The sequence below is a fragment of the Armigeres subalbatus genome, chromosome 1 (genome assembly GCF_024139115.2).
Source record: "Armigeres subalbatus isolate Guangzhou_Male chromosome 1, GZ_Asu_2, whole genome shotgun sequence".
NCBI classification, from domain to species: domain Eukaryota; kingdom Metazoa; phylum Arthropoda; class Insecta; order Diptera; family Culicidae; genus Armigeres; species Armigeres subalbatus.
In genome coordinates this window covers 209,523,186-209,543,569 of record NC_085139.1, presented here as the reverse complement: position 1 = coordinate 209,543,569, position 20,384 = coordinate 209,523,186, and the positions used below count along the sequence as shown (strand labels likewise).

The window sequence follows — 20,384 nt, the reverse complement described above, 5'->3', positions numbered from 1 at the left end:
TGGTATCCCCAACCTGGTCTTGAAAGCAGCGATCCAGGCGAACCCGGATATGTTCCGTAGCACGTTACAGAAGTGCATCGATGAAGGAAACTTTCCCGACTGCTGGAAGCGGCAAAAACTAGTATTGCTGCCGAAGCCGGGTAAGCCACCCGGAGACCCATCGTCCTACAGACCTATTTGTCTGCTAGACACGGTCGGAAAACTCCTGGAGAAGGTCATCCTCAACAGATTAACTATCTACACAGAAGGCGACAACGGATTATCGTGCAAGCAGTTTGGGTTCCGAAAGAGCAGATCCACAGTTGACGCTATCCGGGAAGTCGTAGAAGCAGCTGAAGCAGCCAAGAAGCAAAAGAGAAGAGGTAACCGCTACTGCGCGGTGGTTACCTTAGACGTGAAAAATGCGTTCAACAGTGCGAGTTGGGAAGCAATAGCTAACTCTCTACACAGGATGAGAGTTCCGGGATACCTTTGCAGAATTCTAAAGAGCTATTTCGAGAATCGGACACTAGTTTACGAAACACATGAGGGACTAAAGAGAGTACGAATAACTGCTGGTGTTCCACAAGGTTCTATCCTGGGACCGACGTTGTGGAATGCTATGTATGACGGGTTATTGCAGCTTAGACTACCAAGAGGCGTGAAGATAGTTGGGTTTGCGGACGACGTGGTACTCCTGGTAATCGGAGAAACAGTAGATGAGGTGGAAGTACGTGCTATGGAGACCATAGGAATAGTGGAGAGCTGGATGTGCGAAAATTAGCCTACTATAAAACCGAAGTGATGATAATCAGCAATCGAAAAGCAGTTCAGCAGACTACAATCACGGTCGGGGAGGTCACCATCGAGTCGAAGCGAAGTGAAGCATCTGGGGGTGATGATCGATGACCAGCTCAACTACAACAGCCACGTCGATTACGCTTGCGATAAGGCAGCAAAAGCCACCACAGCATTAACCAGAGTAATGGCGAATAGCTCTGCGATTAGTAGCAGAAAGAGGAGACTCCTAGCCAGCGTTTCTACTTCTGTACTCAGATATGGTGCTCCCGTCTGGGCGGCAGGAGGAATCACGAAAAGGAACCTGACACGGCTCAACAGCACATACAGGTTAATGGCTATGCGGGTGGCAAGTGCGTACCGGACCATTTCGATGGATGCGGTCTGCGTCATAGTAGGCATGACTCCCATCAAAATCTTATTGGAGGAAGATTGTGCCTGCTATGGACTACGTGGAACGATGGGAGCACGCAAGATTGCGAGAGTCGATTCGATGCGAAAGTGGCAGCAGGATTGGGACAGTAGTTCGAAAGGAAGGTGGACCTATCGGCTCATTCCGAACCTGCAGTCGTGGGAGGACAGAAAACACGGAGAAGTCAACTTCTTTCTGACGCAGTTCCTGTATAGATTCGGACACGCAGAGTCTCCACTTTGTGCGGCCTGTCCGAACTGTGAAGAAACACCGGAGCACGTGATATTCGACTGTCCACGATTCAGGGCAGAACGGAGTTGGATCTCAACGGTCAGCACTCGAAGCATAAATCCCGACAACATCGTTCAGGAAATGTGCGAAAATGAAAATACGTGGAACATGGTGAACAGAGCAGTAACGCAGATCATGCTGTCGTTGCAGCGAAAATGGCGTGAAGACCAGAGAGCACTGGATAGTGAGCGAAGGAGATGAATAGTAGCCGATCGTGGGAAAACGACCGGTTCGTAGTCGTCGGGGCGCCAGTGAACCGGAAGCCATCCTTCAACCGGAATCACTGGACCGACCTCGGCACTCAATCGGTACGCCCAATGATCGATGCAACCGTGCCGTAATTAAGAAGTGAGAGCAATTGTACGAGCGCCAAATGCAAAACGTATCGTAGTGGAGATACGCAGTCATACTTGCATCAGTAATGATGAGGAGAATGCAGCGAACTAGCAATGCTTGCTAGAGGCTGGACAAGAGAAGTGCATGAGCACAGCCCCTCTCCGAAGTATTGACATCCAGTAAGTCCCGGAGGGACCAGGGCATTAGAAGAGGGTAACTCAAGTAACCTTTGTTGCTTGGGTGGGTTTAGTGGGTTCGGCGGGCTGGCCTTCTGCTTTCCGCGTCAACCCCACTCCCTGAGTGTTAATTTCAGGTGTCTGTAAGCAGATTTGCCTTCATCCCTCCATTAAAAAAAAAAAAAACACGCACACACACACACACACACACACACACACACAGACATCACCTCAATTCGTCGAGCTGAGTTGATTGGTATATAACACTATGGGTCTCCGGGCCTCCTATAAAAAGTTCATTTTTGGAGCGAACATATAGCCTTTACGTATACTTAGTATACGAGAAAGGCAAAAATGATCCAAAATTGAGTGAAATAAAAAAAGCGTGCGGTCCTTCAGTATAAGTGATTTTTTTGACTGAAAGATATAAACAAACAGAATTTAGCACCAATACATTAACAGTTGTCTACATCTATGTCTGGTTGCCAAATGGAACAATTTCATGAGTAAATAATAGAAAGTGCCATGCTGATAATAGAAAGGTTATCCTGTTCCATTAGTACATATTAAAATTATTGAGTTTGTGTTAATAGTTGTAATTTTTAGTGAGCACCAATCATCAAAGAAAATGTATACCAGTTGAGCTGTACCTGTGTTTTAGTGTAATTATTCGTTATTTTTATCTTTCAATTTGGCGAATGTCTTAGACTCCCAACAATAAGTATTCTCCCCTACTAATTTAAAACCCCTGAGTGGATAACTCCTGCTAGCTCTACAAAATATATTTGGGATAGTCGGACAGTATACGTGCTTCACTCTGTGCCCTTGGTCTGTTCTTGACCCACCATTTCAACCACGATGTCCACGATCACCTCGATTTGCGTCTCTGTCGCGATCATCTTTCCGCTTATTGTTAGGATCTCTGTTGTATTTGTGATTCTGGTCTCCACCAAAGTTATCCCATCGGTTACCACGTTGACCTTCACTAGGACGTTTGTTTTGGCTTCTAGGCCAGTCATTCCAAATGAAATCATTTCCATCATTCTCTCTATCTCGGTTATTTAATCGCTTCGTATGACTTTCCTCGAAGCCGTTCGAATAATTTGTCTCATCAACTAGATCTGGATTTTGGACATGATTATCATCCGAAGACGGCGTAGACCAATCGAATTCAGCATTCGATGATGTTGAAAACAAAGTCGAAGTACTGAGGAAATTTTCGTCCCCCATCGGGCGGTCGTATTTATCCAAAACTGATTCAATGTCGTCACTGGGACTCCCTGTAACGAGCTCTCCCTCAGTTGTTAACTCCTGTTGGGAAGTCTGGACGGTGGACTCATCGTCTGATCGTGGGATATTGACAGATGCCATTTCTGTCGTTCTGTAATGTTTGGAGGTTTCAACACTATTGGTGAAGTCGTCATAAATGTAGTCACTAGAAGAATTAGATGAGCTCGTCATTGGTGTAGCTGTATTACTATAGGCATGTTCTGTAGACGTGAGCTCAGGCACGAATTGATCTGTTGTTATCAAAGGTGTTACTACAGTAGTTGGAGCTTTGGTAGTTTCGAACGTGGTAGTCGTTAGTTTCGAAGTTGAATCCGGTTGCCTGGTGGTAGTTCTACTGCTAACCATCGTCATTGTTGTTGTACGAACTGTAGTAATGGATGGTCTGGAAGTTGCCACAACAGTGGTTGTACGAGTCGTTGTTCTTCCCGTTGTGGAAGCTGACTTAGTAGTGAATTTCGAGCTCGTGGTAGGCTTGACAGAAGAACAATGCTTGGTGGTGCTCCTAGGTGGAGATGTCGTTGAACTCAGTTTTCTTCGCTTTTTCAAAATTCGCGAAATCGTTGTTGCTCTCGTCGGCGTTGTTGTTGTTAATCTTCTCCTTCGTCTTCGAATTATGATGCTGGGACCAATATATCTGTTAGTTGTTGGTATTTTTCTTGGACGCTGAGCACCCTGTAGTTCGATTGGATGGGGCACCGCCTTAGAAAGAACGTAGTTGGGCGCACGTAGACCCATTGGCAACTGATTGTTAGGGCCATTTCGCATACTTCGGAATCCGTGCATGTTATCTACATTACTTCCGTGTTTATCCATGCTATCAGTATCGTTTTCCATCATGCTGTCACACTGCAACATTAATCAAAAGTGAAGTCTTTGTACAAAACAGCTAATGCAAACAAACCAAGACTCCGGAAATTAGTGGTAGAATAACTATCAACAGGAGATAATCCATTAGACTGATTGCTTCGATAACCGATGCACAAATATCGCCCACAAATATTACTGTCGTAATGCAAAGCGATAGAATAGAAATTTTAACAATAAATTATTTCGAATTTTAAATAAAATGCATTCAAGAATTGTTTCGCGCAAATTATAGCTCATCATCATTAGAAGCGTGACTGAGCATCATTTTAAACTCATTTTGTCAATTCAAAGCAAATGATTTTACCTACCTGAATTTTACTTAAATCGATTGCAAAACAGTTAATTAATGGTTGATGGTTGGTTACTGGTTAATGGTTAAAAACCCGAGTAGCACAATATAGACCGATTTGGTTACAGCATTTTATATATGACTGGCGCGGCGGCGTGGGTCAGCGTGGAAGAATTTCAAGCGTAAAAAATTCTCCAGAATTTTCCATGACTTGGATGGGAAGTTCATAAAGAAATTCCTCTGGACATTCTTCCAGATATTTCGAAGTATCTCCAGGGATTCTTCTGAAAGCTCCTCCAGGATTTCGTCCAGAAGCTCCCCCACTATTTCGTCTGGAAGTTACTCCAGGATTTCGTTCGAACGTTCCTCCAGGATTTTGTCAGGAAGTTTCGTCCGGAAGCTCCTCCAGAATTTCATCTGGGAGTTCCTCTAGGATTTTGTCCTGAAATTCCTCCAGGATGTCGTCTGGAAGTTCCCCCGGATTTCGCCAGGAAGTTCCTTCAGAATTTCGTCCGGACGTTCCTCCAGGATTTCGTCCAGACGTTCCTCCAGGATTTGGTCAGGAAGTTCCTCCAGGATTTCGTCCGGAAGTTCCTCCAGGATGTCGTCTGGAAGTTCCCCCAGGATTTCCTCTGGACGTTCCTCTAGGATTAGGAAGTTCCTCAGGATTTCGCTCGGAAGAACCTCCAAAATTTCGTCCAGAAGTTTCTCCAGGATGTCGATTCTCCGGAAGTTCCTACAGGATGTCGTCAAGAATTTCCTCCAGGATTTTGTCCGGAAGTAGCCCTAGGATGTCGTCCGGAAGTTCCTCTAGGATTTCTTCTGGAGCTTCCTCCAGAATTTCGTCTGGAAGTTTCTCCAGAATTTCATCCGGAAGTTCCTCCAGGATATCGTCTGGAAGTTTCCAAAGGATTTCGCCAGGAAGTTCTTCCAGAATTTCGTCCGCACGTTCCGCTAGGATTTCGTGCGGACGTTCACCCAGGAGTTTTTCCTGAAGTTCCTCCAGGATTTCACCCGGATTTTTTTTTCAGAATTTCGACCAGGAGTTCCACGAGGATATCATCTGGAAGCTCCTCCAAGATTTCGTCTGGAAGTTTTTCCAGAATTTCGACCAGGAGTTCGTCCAAGATTTCGTCTGGAAGTTCCTCCAAGATTTTGTCTGGAAGTTCTTCCAAGATTTGGTCCGCAAGCTCCTCCAGAATTTTATTCGGAAGTTCCTCCAGGATTTCGCCCAGCAGCTCCTCCAGGATTTTGTGTGAAAGTTACTCCAGGATTTCGTCTGTAGGTTCCTCCAGTAATTCATCCGGAAGTTTCTCCTGGAATTTCTTCTGAAAATCTTCCGGACGTTCCTCTACAAATTCTTTCAGGAATTCCTTCAAAATTTTTTTTTTCCAGCAAGCTTCTCCTTTAAGAATTTCCTCGAAAGTTTCTCCAAGAATCCTTTTATAGGTTCTTCAGGAAGTTCATCCGGAAGCCCTTCAGATAATTCCTTCGTAGATTTCTTCAGGAATTTTACCGGAAGTTCTCGAAGTAATTGCTCCAAATTTCATAATATCTCTTGATTTCAAATATTCCATTGGAGCTATTGTAAAATTTCAGTAACTTACCTGCGGATTATTTAGATTTTTAACAGATAATCCTCTACAAAGTTCACCAGTTTTTCCTCAAAGAATTTATCCTGAAATTCTCCCTGGAGATCCTCCAGAAATTCCTTAAAGAACTCTTCGTAAATTACTTTGAGAACTATCCATAAATTTCCACTGAACTCCTTTCGAATTTCACATAGAATTTTCAACGCAACCCCTATCTACCCCTGGGAAATTTTCAGATATGAACCGGTCAACCGGTTCCGGATATATACGGAATCCCAGTGGGGTCTGTGGGGTGGCCATTTAGGACATTTTTGACTTTTATGTTTGTTATTTGTACCAATATCGTCTTTTTATACCCGTATCGTGAAGAAAACTTATTTGCGATGCTTATGAACAAATTTGGATTCATGATGGCCACACTGGAACCGGTTCCGGGGCTCTAACTGGGGACATATCAAACTTCATGATTCACCATGACAAAAATGTAGGATAACATTTTTTAGATCTTAATTCTACTTCTGGCCACTTCCGGAAAAATCCGAAAGTCAAAGGAAGCGGTTTTGATGTTTTTTTCATAAGTTGAAATTCGTTACCAAAGCTATAAGTTGTACGCACATTTCGACTCGACAACTCGACCGTATGAAAACCATTTTTTTATAAAATATCTTGGCTGTGCATATGTCAGCACATGTTTCGAAATGGACAAATTGATATGAAATTTGCGAAAAAGAATCCACGTGTCTTGGAGGGACTCGAACCCTCAACTTCCTACTCTCTAGATAGGCGTGATAACCCGTACACAACAAGACCACTTAAAGGTCGCTGTTCCCAAACTGGCAACAAACAGAAGACAATACTTCCGCAAATTTGAACAGATCCTTTATTGGTTTCTAGGATACGTTAAATTTTCCCTGTGGGGTTGAAAGCATTCATTGCGTTACATTACATGTTTTATGTACTTAATTATTGTCTTTAACAATATCTTAAATGCTGGTTTTATCTACTCACGTTTAGTGTCTCTCACAATGTCCCGTTATATCCGGAAAGCGGTCCTGTACGGTAAGTATATGATGTCTGTCTGATGTATTTTATGTAATTTTTTGAAGACTTTCAATAATATTTAGAAATAAGAGTTCATTACCTTAGTGTAGTAACCCTGCAGGAATGTAGTAGGGATAAATAATACACTGCGTTCACAATCTGCGATAACCGTTCTGTGATTGAAATTTAGTATTATTAATCTTAAGCCGTAATAATATCACTTGCTTTCAAACTCTTTTTACCTTCAATTTACACGAATTATTCTCACATATGCTACCTCTGTGCACTAACCGTACTATCTACAATTAATTAGGATACTTCTAAGTAATAGACTTAAGTTTAGAATCTAGAATTCAAATCGACTTCAAGACTGCCTAAACAGATATTTATAATAAACAATCGATGCCTGTTCATTCACAAATCTCCAGTTTGTTTTGTTCCGTTTTCTGCGGTTCCCTAAAGCATAACTACTGAGCGTACAGTGACGCCGATTATTTATTGGGGGCCATGGTATTACACGGAAATCTAATAACCTTTGGATTTATATTTTTTGAAGTGTCATACATACGTTACTGCTACTCGATGACAAAGGCGCGTACGCAAATGGCGTAACAGTCGCGTTTGCGGAAAAGCTATCAGAATTCGAGTACCAACCTCTACCGCGGTTAGCTCTTTTTTGCAAATTGAATATCTTTCGCATGCTTGATTTGTCCAATCTTCACATGTACTTTACTGTTGTATACCCACAGTCAAGCGAGTGCACATTGTTTATTAAACTAGAGGATCGCACTCTACAATCCCCCACACCCCACAAATGGGCTGGGCGGATTTGTATAGAGTGCGAATCAATCACACTCTGCTGTGCCAAAGGCTTGCTTGGCTAAAGCATTTGACGAGTTTGATTGCCCTACGCATGCGGTCGCGTGCTTCAGCGTGTTTTGATGTTCAACTTCTGTTTCGTATGCGGATTACTCAGACCACTCGGCATCGGAACAAACACCTAAGTGCGAAGCGAGCAAACAGGATCATTTCTTGTTTCAATGCGAGGTTTTCCGTAACCAAACTCCTCATCAACGATTTGATTTGGTGAAAAACAGCAATTTGTGCATAAACTGCATCAGGGTAACCCACCTTGCCAAAAACTGTAATAGCGCGTGCTGCAAGTATTGCCAGAAGAAGCACCACACCTTACTGCATCTCCCATCATCCGTTCCTTGACTACGACTGACTTGACTACGACCCATTGAACAGCCTTTCCTTGTGCATGAAACAAGCCCCTATCTATCGCTCGCTCCTTCGGTCCCTCGGTTCAATGGTTTCCCGGGCGTCACTTCGGTCGATTTTCGTTCTCACAATCGTCGCCGTCAGAATTCGTACCTCGCCTGCCCTCGTCGGGAATAGTCACGCCTCCATCCACATCCTGTCAAACCGTTTCACCAATCATTATCGGCGAAAGTACAGTGATTTTATTCACTGCTCTAGTGAATATTTACGACAACATTGGGAATCGTCAAGTAGCACGTGCTCTACTAGACAGTGGGTCACAGTCAAGCTTCATTTCCGAGTCGATGTGCCAACGGCTTTCCCTTAACCGAACGAAAGTCACCATGCCAGTGAATGGTATCGGCCAAGCTTTTGTCAATGTAAGATACGTAGTGTCGGTGACCGTTTCATCTCGTCTCAATAATCAACAATTTCCGTTGGAGTGCTTGGTGCTCCCTATGCTGACAGTGAATCTCCCAACCAAGGCTGTGGAAATCAGAACGTAGCAAATCCCCCCACATCTGCAGTTAGCCGTCCCGCATTTTTACAAATGTCGTGGCATCGATTCAATTATCGGTGCCGAACTCTTGCCGTTCATTCTCCAACCAGAGCAGATTGCGTTCGATGATCAGCTACCACCACTTCAAAAAACAAGCTTTGGATACGTGTTCTCTGGTAAGGTTTCCATCTCAGCAGTAATCCCAGTTACTTGCCTTATTTCTACTTTGGATAGCTTGGACGCTCAAGTAAAACGGTTCTGGGAAGTTGAAAATTCTGACTTCGGCAAATGTCTCACCACCGAAGAACAACAATGCGAAGCACACTTCGCATCAACGCACTCTCGTAATAGTGAAGGTCGGTATGTAGTACGTTTGCCAGTCAAGGAGGAGCTGCTCCCTTCAATCGGAGATACTTGGAACATAGCAGCACGGTTCATCGTGTTTCATCCTGAAGATCATCGGCGTTCATCGAAGAGCAGCAACCAACTATCCTTGAACGATCTTTTGCTCACTGGACCTACTGTTCAGCCACCTATGATGTGCACCATAATAAATTCTCGTTTTCATCGATTTGTAATGAAGGCAGACGCAGAGAAAATGTTCCGGCAGATTCTAGTTCATCCAGAACACCGTAATTTACAGCAAATTGCCTGGCGACAGGAGGAATGCAAGCCGCTAAAGATCTACCGCCTCAATACTGTCACCTATGGCACATCTTATGCCCCTTATCTGTCCACACGAGTCCTAAACCAGTTGGCCGCATCTATCGTTAAGAACGACTTTTATGTTGATGACCTTCTCACTGGAGCCAACACCATCGAAGCTCTAGTTGAGGCCAGCACACAATTGGATGCTATTCTGCAAAGAGGTGGTTTTATCCTCCGAAAATGAAGTTCAAATCATCCGAGTATCTTGGTACACCTTCCAGAAAGTTTGAAGGAAGATCAAACGTCACTAGAACTCGATAGGTCGGATTCGATCAAGACTCTTGGCTTACTATGGTTTCCGGTAGCAGACGAATTCGGTTTCAAGGTTCCCGATCTCCCACCTTTGCAGCATGTTACAAAATGCATAGTACTATCGGAGATGTCACAACTATTCGACCCCTTGGGTCTCATTGGCCCCGTAGTAGCAAGCGCAAAGATGTTCGTTCAACAGTTGTGGCAGGAGAAATTAACATGGGACGAAGAGCTCCCCGAAACTTTACGATCATGGTGGCTGTCCTTTCTTTTCTTTTTCTTAGTTTTTTAAGCGGTTATTCTATTCCAAGGTTGGAACTCTGTGCAGCTGTGCTGGGAAGTCAGTTGGCTGATAATATCCGGCAAAAAAAAAACAGATTCAACACCAAGATTACCTTTTGTTCGGATTCATCGATCGTATTACACTGGATTAGCTGGACCGCCGTCTTCTTAGAAGATCTTCGGGTAGCAGAGATTCAGAAGCTCACCAACGGTGAACCACAATCCTGGCCAGATCCTATAATTCTGTTATCAGCTTTTGATGTTCAACAACAGTCAACTGAGCAACGACAAACGGTTGCGCTTTCGTGCATCACATCCGACGATTCGCTTATTCACGATTTCTCCCAGCTCTCGCATCTTCTCAGGATCGCGGCGTACTGTTTGCGTTTTCTCAGGAACTGTCAGCTGCCAAAGCACGATCGCAATGTGGGATCAATCACTCCCATAGAATATGATAGCAGCTTGAAATCTCTGATCCGAGTAGCGCAAGGTAAGGACTTCCAGCAGGAACTGCGCTTGCTACATAAGAACAAGTAAGATCCGCTGGCACTTCGTAAGGCTGATTATAAATCACCACTGAAGGATCTCGATGTATGGGTCGACGACTCCGGTCTTCTCCGAATCAACGGATGGCTGGCGCAATCTCGTGGTTCCTTTGACAGCCGCTTTCCAATTATCCTTCCGGCTGACCATCACCTTTCGAAGCTGATAGCCAACTCCATACATCAATTACTTGCAACCATCAGACAGCGGTTTTGGCCGATTCGTGGCAGAATTTTAGCTCGAAGGACAGTTCACCATTGCATGACATGTACTCGATTTCGTCCACCAGCAAGCAACCAGTTCATGGCACCACTACCGACAAACCGTGTTACAGCAACGAAAGTATTCGAAATCACGGGGTTGGATTATTGTGGGCCGTTTTTCGTTCGAACACTGGCAGGAAGAGGTGCTTCGGTAAAGGTCTGGGTCGCAGTGTACGTTTGTTTCGCCGTAAAAGCCGTAGTCCTTGACATTGTCGCCGGTTTATCAACGGCGTTGGGCGTCAATTCGTTGAGGCGCTTCGTGAGTCGTGTCGGGCGCTACCGTACAATACACTGTGACAACAGCACCACGTTCGTTGGCGCGTCGCGCGAAGTTAAGGAGTTGCGGCAAGTTTTAGTCGATCAACTGAAGGGCACCGCCTGGACGACAGAATGTTTGGAGAGAGGCATCGAATTTCAATTCATCCCACCCCGTGCACCACACTTTGGCGGGCTTCGGGGGCCGCAGTTAAGTCGTTTAAGCGGATTTTTTCCCAGGTGCCGACCAATCGTCAAAACCACTTCCAGGCCACACAACGTACCATCGCTGATCTTTGGAAGCGTTGGTCCAAGGAATACATCGGGCTTCTCCACCAACGACCAGCCAAGTGGAGGAAGACACCCACTGAGTTCCGTGTTGGTGCAATGGTTCTGATAAAGAACGACAACGTTCCTTCGAAGCAATGGCCCCTCGGTAGGGTTGTGGCTACCTATCCTGGGAAGGACAACATCGTGCGCGTAGTGGACGTGCGTACGCAACTTGGTGTCCGACGTCGAGCTACGTCAGAGCTTTGCGTTTTTCCTATCGATGCCGACCAAGAACTACCTAAGACTGTCCCTACTACATCTTCTTGAAGGCTACGCTTCAATGGGGCCCTGGATGTTTCGTATGCGGATTACTCAGCCCTGAAATATTGTAACAATACACTCATACTTATCCTAAACATACATACTTACCTTGAACTTGAACCTAAATGAACAAACAAACAACAGAGACACACAAATAGATAACAGATAGACAAAACCAGAAGTAAACAGTGAATTCAGTTACCTACAAGCAATCGAACGTGTTAAACGCTTTTTACACTCGGTCCGAAATAATCCTTTTATCCGATAAAAGTGAGTCCGCAGTAGTACAGTTCGCCATCGTTTACAGCATTATCATCGTCGTGCCAGCCAGATCTGGCAATATTTGCAACAACTTCCGTTAGAAATACCTCCGAAAATTCCTTCAGCAATTGCTCCAAAAATTCCTTCAAAATTCCTCCGGAAGTTCCTTCAGAATTTCTTGCGGAAGTTTCTTCAGGAATACCTCCGACAGTTCCTTCAATAATACCACCGGAAGTTCCTCCAGGAATTCATCCAAAAATTCCTCCAGCAGTTCCTTCAGCAACTCCTCCGGAAGTTCCTTCAGCAATTCTTCCGAAAGTTCCTTTAGCAATTCCTCCGGACCTTCAGGAGTTCCTCCGAAAGTTCATTCTGGAATACCTCCGCAAGTACCTTCTAGAATACCTCCGGAAGTTCCTTCACGAATTTCTCCTGAAGTTCCTTCAGGAACTTCTCCTGAAGTTAGTTCAGAAATTCCTCTGAAAGTTCCTTCAGATATTGATCTGATAGTCCATAGCTTTCGGGGAATTCCTTAAGGAACTTTCGGAGTAATTCCTTAAGGAACATGGAGCCTCCAGGAATTCCTCCGGAAGTTCCATCAGGAATTTCTCCGGAAGTTCCTTCAAGAATACCTTCGGGAGTTCGTTCAAGATTTCTTACGGAAGACCCTTCAGAAATTTCTTCGGAAGACCCTTCAGAAATTTCTTCGGAAGACCCTTCAGAAATTTCTTTGGAGGATCCTTCAGGAATTATTTATTTATTTATTTTATTTATTTATGGTGTACATCAACAGATTGTTCGGAATCCTAATGATGATTTAAAACTAGTATGGTCATTACAATAATAACTAATTAACAAAACAGTAAAATCACAACGAAAAATAAAATTGTCATGGACTTAAATACACTTATCTAGCATATGCGCGTCAGCTACTACGACGAAAAACATTTACAAAACTACGGCGAAGCGCATCTCTTGTCAAGTGGTAGTCAAATACTGATGCCACCCTATTAAAAACTCTCTGTAGCCCGTTCAGTGCGTTGCCCAAACCATAGTTGGTGCGGCGAAGGGAAGTCTCAACATTATGCTATTCCGCAATGGCCGATGTTGCACGTTAATGTTAATTTGTTGCAGAATGTCTGGACAATCGATCCTTCCTTGTATAATGTCAGCGACGGTCAGTGCTCTGCTTAAGTCCCTACGGATACGCAACGGAAGAAGGTCGATCAGCTGGCAACGATCCTCGTAACTAGGGAGGCGAAATGGATCTCTCCATGGTAGTTTGCGCAATGCAAAACGAACAAAGCGGCGTTGTATTGATTCGATGCGCTCTGATCCGTTGGTGTAGTAAGGACACCAGACCGCCGAGCAGTATTCCAACGTCGACCGGACGAGAGAGTACTAGAGTGCCTTCAAGCAATGTACGTCGGTGAAATTTTTCGCCACCCTGAACACAAAGCCAAGCGTTCTGGCCGCTTTATCGACGACAAAGGATATGCGCTGGGTAAATGTAAGTTGCGAATCCAGAAGAACTCCTAAATCTTTCACGCAATGCACTCGGTTAATGGTCGTGTCGAGAAGAGAGTAACTAAACCGGTTCGGCTCCTTCTATCGTGAAAAAGTAATTACCGAACATTTCGCCGGATTGACCACAAGTCGGTTCAGAGTACACCAGTTGGCAAACACAGTGATCTGGTTTTGGAGGGATTGGCAATCGGCTATTGAGCAGATGCGAAGAAATATCTTCAGATCGTCCGCAAAGGATAGCCGTGGTCCATCGAATACATGGTGAACATCGTTGAAGTAAAGCAGGAAAATTAAAGGCCCCAAATGGCTGCCCTGCGGTATACCAGACGAAGCGCGGAAACTATCCGACCGACAATCGCCTAAAGCAACCACAAGCTGGCGTCCGGTCAAATATGATCGAAACCAATCGAGAAGATTTCCGCCGACTCCAAGTCTGTCAAGCTTGGCGATTGCAATTTTATGGTTCAGCTTATCGAATGCTGCAGAAAGATCCGTGTAAATCACGTCCGTTTGAGTGCGTGCAATCATGCTATCCGTGACGTACGACGTTAGGCACAACAAGTTAGTAGTTGTTGAACGGCCAGCTGTAAAACCATGTTGGTCAGCGCAAAGATATTGTTTGCAGTGGGCATTCAGCGGGTCCATGACAACCAGTTCAAAAAGCTTCGCTATTGCACTAAGCGATGTAATACCCCGATAATTGTTCACATCACGCTTGCTCCCCTTTTTGTAGACCGGAAACATATCTGTAGTCTTCCAGCAAGATGGGAATGTGCCGCTGGATAGAGAGAGTTGGAATAACAGGAGAAGAGGTTCCAGCAGACAGGTGATATTCTTTTTGAGAATCATCGATGGAACACCGTCAGGACCAGGCTTAGATGATGTCTTAAGCTTTGACATCGCTCTCGAGATGGCTTCGACATTCACCTCGATATCACCGAGCGATTGATTAGCTAATAGGACGTTGCTGGCAGCGGTGGTCATGACATCAACAGGTAGTTGTTCGTCTTCAAACACACTGGCGAATTTAGCTGAGAACAGGTTGCATATACCTTGTTGGGTGCTTGCAGATTCACTATTGAATACCATTATTTATTATTTATTTATTTAATCAGACTAAGGCCGAAGTGGCCTGTGCGGTATATAAAAGTTTTCTCCATTCGGCTCGGTCCATGGCTACACGTCGCCAACCACGCAGTCTACGGAGGGTCCGCAAGTCATCTTCCACCCGATCGATCCACCTTGCCCGCTGCGCACCTCGCCTTCTTGTGCCCGTCGGATCGTTGTCGAGAACCATTTTCACCGGGTTACTGTCCGACATTCTGGCTACGTGCCCGGCCCACCGCAGTCGTCCGATTTTCGCGGTGTGAACGATGGATGGTTCTCCCAACAGCTGATGCAATTCGTGGTTCATTCGCCTCCTCCACGTACCGTCCGCCATCTGCACCCCACCATAGATGGTACGCAGCACTTTCCTTTCGAAAACTCCAAGTGCGCGTTGGTCCTCCACGAGCATCGTCCAGGTCTCGTGTCCGTAGAGGACTACCGGTCTAATTAGCGTTTTGTAGATTGTCAGTTTGGTACGGCGGCGAACTCTATTCGATCGGAGCGTCTTGCGGAGTCCAAAGTACGTACGATTTCCAGCCACTATGCGTCTCCAAATTTCTCTGCTGGTGTCATTTTCGGCAGTCACCAGTGAGCCCAAGTACACAAATTCTTCTACCACCTCGATTTCGTCACCACCGATGCAAACTCGCGGTGGGTGGCTCACATTGTCTTCTCTTGAACCTATGCCTATCATGTACTTCGTCTTCGACGTGTTGATGACTAGTCCGATCCGCTTAGCTTCCCTCTTCAGTCTGATGTAGGCTTCCTCCATCTTCTCAAAGTTACGTGCCATAATATCTATGTCGTCGGCGAAACCAAATAGCTGGACGGACTTATTGAAAATTGTACCACTCGTGTTAATCCCTGCTCTTCGTATTACACCTTCCAATGCGATGTTGAATAGCAAACACGAAAGACCATCACCTTGCCGTAACCCTCTGCGGGTTTCGAAGGGACTCGAGAATGCCCCTGAAACTCGAACTACGCACATCACCCGATCCATCGTCGCTTTGATCAACCGTGTCAGTTTATCCGGAAAACCGTGTTCGTGCATTAGCTGCCATAGCTGGTCCCGATCGATTGTATCATATGCGGCTTTGAAGTCGATGAATAGATGATGTGTGGGCACGTTGTGTTCGCGGCATTTCTGCAGTACTTGGCGAATGGCGAACACCTGGTCCGTGGTGGAGCGTTCGCCCATAAAACCCGCCTGGTACTGCCCCACGAACTCCCTTGCAGTTGGTGCTAGTCGACGGCATAGAATTTGGGACAGTACCTTGTAGGCGGCGTTCTGCAATGTGATTGCGCGGTAGTTGCTACAATCCAGCTTATCGCCCTTTTTGTAGATGGGACACACGACACCTTCCATCCACTCCTGCGGCAAAACTTCCTCCTCCCAAATCTTGGTAATGACCCAGTGCAGCGCTCTAGCCAGTGCCTCACCACCGTGTTTAAATAGCTCTCCTGGTAGTTGGTCAACCCCATGGGCTTTGTTGTTCTTCAGCCGGCCAATCTCCTCCTGGATTTCCTGGAGATCCGGAGCCGGTAGAATTATGTCCTGCGCGCGTTCTCCCAGGTCCATCACCATACCGCCATCTTCGACTGCCACATCGCCATTCAGGTGTTCTTCGTAGTGCTGCCGCCACCTTTGGATCACCTCACGCTCGTTCGTAAGAAGGTTCCCGTTTATGTCCTTACACATATCAGGCTGTGGCACGTGGCCCTTACGTGAACGGTTTAACTTCTCATAGAACTTTCGTGTGTTATTAGCGCGGTACAGTTGCTCCGTTTCTTCACGGTCTCGATCTTCCTGCTGGCGCTTTTTCCTCCGGAAAATCGAGTTTTGTCTGTTCCGCGCCTGTTTATATCGTGCCTCGTTCGCCCTCGTGCGGTGTTGCAGCAATCTCGCCCATGCTGCATTCTTCTCTTCCACTAACTGCTCACATTCGCCGTCATACCAGTCGTTTCTCTGATCCGGGGGCACCGTGCCAAGTGCAGCGGTTGCGGTGCTACCAATGGCGGATCGAATATCTCTCCAGCCATCTTCAAGAGACGCTGCGCCTAGCTGCTCTTCCGTTGGAAGTGCCACTTCCAGCTGCTGCGCGTATTCTTGGGCTAGTCTACCATCTTGTAGCCGCCCAATGTTAAGCCGCGGCGTCCGACTTCGACGCGTGTTGAAATTGAATACCATGGACGATGGAAATCCAGTCTCTTTGCGCTGTTTATTTACGTAGCTCCAAAAGGACTTTGGGTGAGATCTTAGTCGTCGTTGTATCCCTCTTTGGTAGCGTAGGAAATGATAACGACTGATCCGCTTATACTCGTTGTTGAGTCTGACATAGTGGAATTTGAGTGGCAACGTACGGTGTTTCGTGTAACTTTTGAGTGCAGCTTTCTTGCACCTTTTCAGCGACCGGAGAGCATTCGTCATCCATGGGATACGAGAGTCTGATCGAACGGACTTTTTGGGACATGCCTGTCGATGATGTACACCATGATGTGAGAAAAAGTTTCTGCAGCAGAATTAATGTCTACTGGATCAAGAATATGTTCCCAATCCATATTTGATAGCACTTCAGTAATACTGCGATGGTCCGCCTTATGGAAATCGTACGATACCACGGCTGGGGGGTTGAAGAAATCACGCATAACATTATCTTCGACGGCAATCACTAGAGGGCGGTGATGAGCAACATCCTTAACTAAGGGTGCAGGAGCCAAACAGATGGAAGGTGCCGTGGTACGACCACTCACGAAGCAGAGGTCCAGAGAGCGATTATTCTCGTTAACCTCGCCATTGATTTGAGATAGCGTTGCGATACTGTAGTTATCCAGAAGTTTAACGGCACCTGCGTGGAACGTGGAGCTTTCAAGATCCGGACGGAAGAAGCCGCTGTGAATAGGAGTCCATGTAATGCTCGTAAGGTTGAAGTCGCCCAAAATCACAACCTCATCACAAGGCGCGGCCATATCTGAAGCACAAGATACAGATCGGCAGTGTGTGTCAATGAGATCCAAGTCGCGAGTCCGATCCGGAGGGATGTACACAGCACAGAGGAATAGTTGCCTGTCACCAAGTTGAATAACAACCCATACTTGCTCAACGGTGTTCCAAGAATCGTCTTCAACCATTTTTGCGTTTAAGCTGGAGTTAACTGCAACAACTACGCCACCTCTGGTAGTTTTCCTGCTATTCTCCGTGTTGCGATCACAGCGAAAAACTTCGTAGCCGGCTCCAAAATCGTAGCTCGAAATAGTTCGAGAATCAAGCCAGGTTTCAGTAAACACTATGACGTCGTAGTTCTGATCCAGAACAGCTAGTCAATATTCGTCCAGAAGGCCGTTAATTCCTCCAACGTTCTGATAGTAGATGGATATGTCGGACTGCATGTGGCGAGGAGCGGATGAGGCACTGCAAATCGGAACACTATCAGACAGAGAAGAATTCATTGACTGAGAGTACTTGCCGGCATAAGGAGTTCGGAAGACCCCATTTCCTGACCCAAGCACAGGACCGGGACGTCTGCTGGTCGCTGGCAGGAATGGCACGACTGAGTTGGGAGGATTAGGGGCTTCCTCAGAGCTTGCGGCATGAGTGCGTCCCGGGAGCGTACTGGATGTAGAGGCAAGGTGTGCGATATCATATCTCGGTTGAGCTGACGGATAATCATGTTCTTCGGCGTATTCAAGTTGTTGGACGACCCTTTCCCCGCTTCCGGTAGCAGGACCGGATCTGCCGCTTGAAGGTACAGTGGAGTTGAAAGCTGCGCTGTCACACGGGAGAGGATCAGGCGAAAAGTATTGTCACGGATGATTGCATACTTGCCTGAGAAGGGTGGTTAGGAGACCCCTACACCAAATTCGATAACAGAGCCAGAACGACTCTGATGGCAGGAAACAATGTGATTGTGCAGGCAGGAAACAGCTAGCGGCACTGGATTGAGTGGTTCGGGGTCTCCCATAGGGTGACAGGCAGTGCGTTCTGGCGTACAGGAACGGAGAGATTGCATTATTTCCCCGTGTAATATTACAGGTAACAGGTTGCGCCGGAGACTGCTAGCGTTTAGCAAGTCAAATCTACTCCGGACGCAAAAGTCGAACACGGCGATGTTCCAATTTCGTCGGAGATCATGATCATAGGAGTGTCCGGACGAGGTAGCCACAAGTTTTTTGAGGAACGATCCTCGAACTCCCGGAACAGTATTTCCTTAGGCCAAGTATCGATATTTAATGCAATTTCGCAGAATCTTGGATCGATTCCGATTTTGTACGAGATAAAGGCCATACGACTCGTGTCGGCTCCTAGTCGTACCAGTAGGACAGCTTTAAAAGTATCTGCACCCGGCAGACATTCCTTTACCTTTTTTTTTCTACCACTTCTCGTTCAAGGCTTGGATGGATACGAGAGAGGTAGACCCAAAACAACTCGACGGGTTCAGGAACAGTGATTACACGGGCGTCAGTTACGATCTTAGTTCCACCAAGAAGCTGCTGATTGTGAGCCGCATCATCGTCACGACGTCTTTTCGACGGAGGTTGCGGGGGGGGGTTTTCGGAAACTGCCAGGTATTCTAGCCGGAGTCGATGGCGAGATGCGTTACGAGAGCTGTGCGATCTGTTGTCCTTGTCTAGCCAGTTGCTTTTTGATCTCGTTATGAACAGATTCTTGTCTTTCAGTGATCGCATTGATTGCATCACCGAATGACGAGACGGCCGATTTGAATCTCATCATCTTCATCAACTTCGCACACTCATCGCACATCCACACAAGGTTTGGGCTTTCATGAACAATCTTCACAAATGGCTTATTGAGCTTCGTAGGCGTCGTCGGCAAAGCCGTACATTTTAGGTGGAGCACTTTTTCGCAAAAAGCCATACAAATGATGGAATCCTCCTCCTTAACTGGTCTCGCACAGTGATCACAGGCAGACGTCGACATATTCTGCGAATTGTTGTTTTCCAACTCGTTTAGCAACCGCACGGTGGAGATGCTCTAACCGCGTTGTTTATCCGTGTGTGACAGAAGTACGGTCGCCCGAAAAGTGCACCAAGGGTACAGTAACCACTAGCGATGCTGAACGGTGCACTAACAACGCGATATTATTCTCAATATTATCCACCGCTACCTCGACCGATACACGAAAACTTCCACTGTACAGGGCTAGAAAAGTCAATCAATCACACCCAGATACAAAAACCGACTATAAAAAATCAACACAACACAGGTAAAAAGCGACTTAAATCCGAGCCAAAAAAGTAAACAGTCCGACGAAAATCGATACACATACACTATTCTGGAAGTTCCTTCTGCAATTCCTCCGGAAGTTTCTTCAGAAATTTCTCCGGAAGCTTTTTCTAGAATTCCTCCGGAAGTTCCTTCAGCAATTCTTCCGAAAGATCCTTCAGGATTTCCACCCAAGTTCCTTAAGGAACTCCGGAGGAATTCTTAAAGGAATTCTCAAAGGAATTTCCGAAAAAAATCGCAAAGGAACTCTCGGAAGAATTGCCAAAACACTTTACGAGTAATTCCAAAAGGTATTTCCGGAGGAATTCCCAAAGAATCCCCGAAGTTTTTCGGAAAAGACTACCTTGAGAAATTCCAAAGTAATTCCAGGAGAAATTCCATGAAAAAAAAATCGGAGAATCCTTCAGACAAATTTTCGAATAAACTCCCAAGGAAGCTCCCGGTCCCGATTGTGTTCCCGTAGAGCTTCTGAAAGAAATTTTAGGAGGAATTCTTCAAGGAATTCCAGGATGATTTTCCA

General features: G+C 45.8%; 1 protein-coding gene across 1 annotated transcript; it reads left to right on the top strand.

Moving 5' to 3' along the window:
- Positions 1–877: 877 nt before the first annotated feature.
- Positions 878–1,681, top strand: LOC134206959 (uncharacterized). Its single transcript, XM_062682701.1, has one exon. The coding sequence runs from the start codon at positions 878–880 to the stop codon at positions 1,679–1,681; it is 804 nt and encodes a 267-aa protein (XP_062538685.1).
- The last annotated feature ends 18,703 nt before the right edge of the window (positions 1,682–20,384 follow it).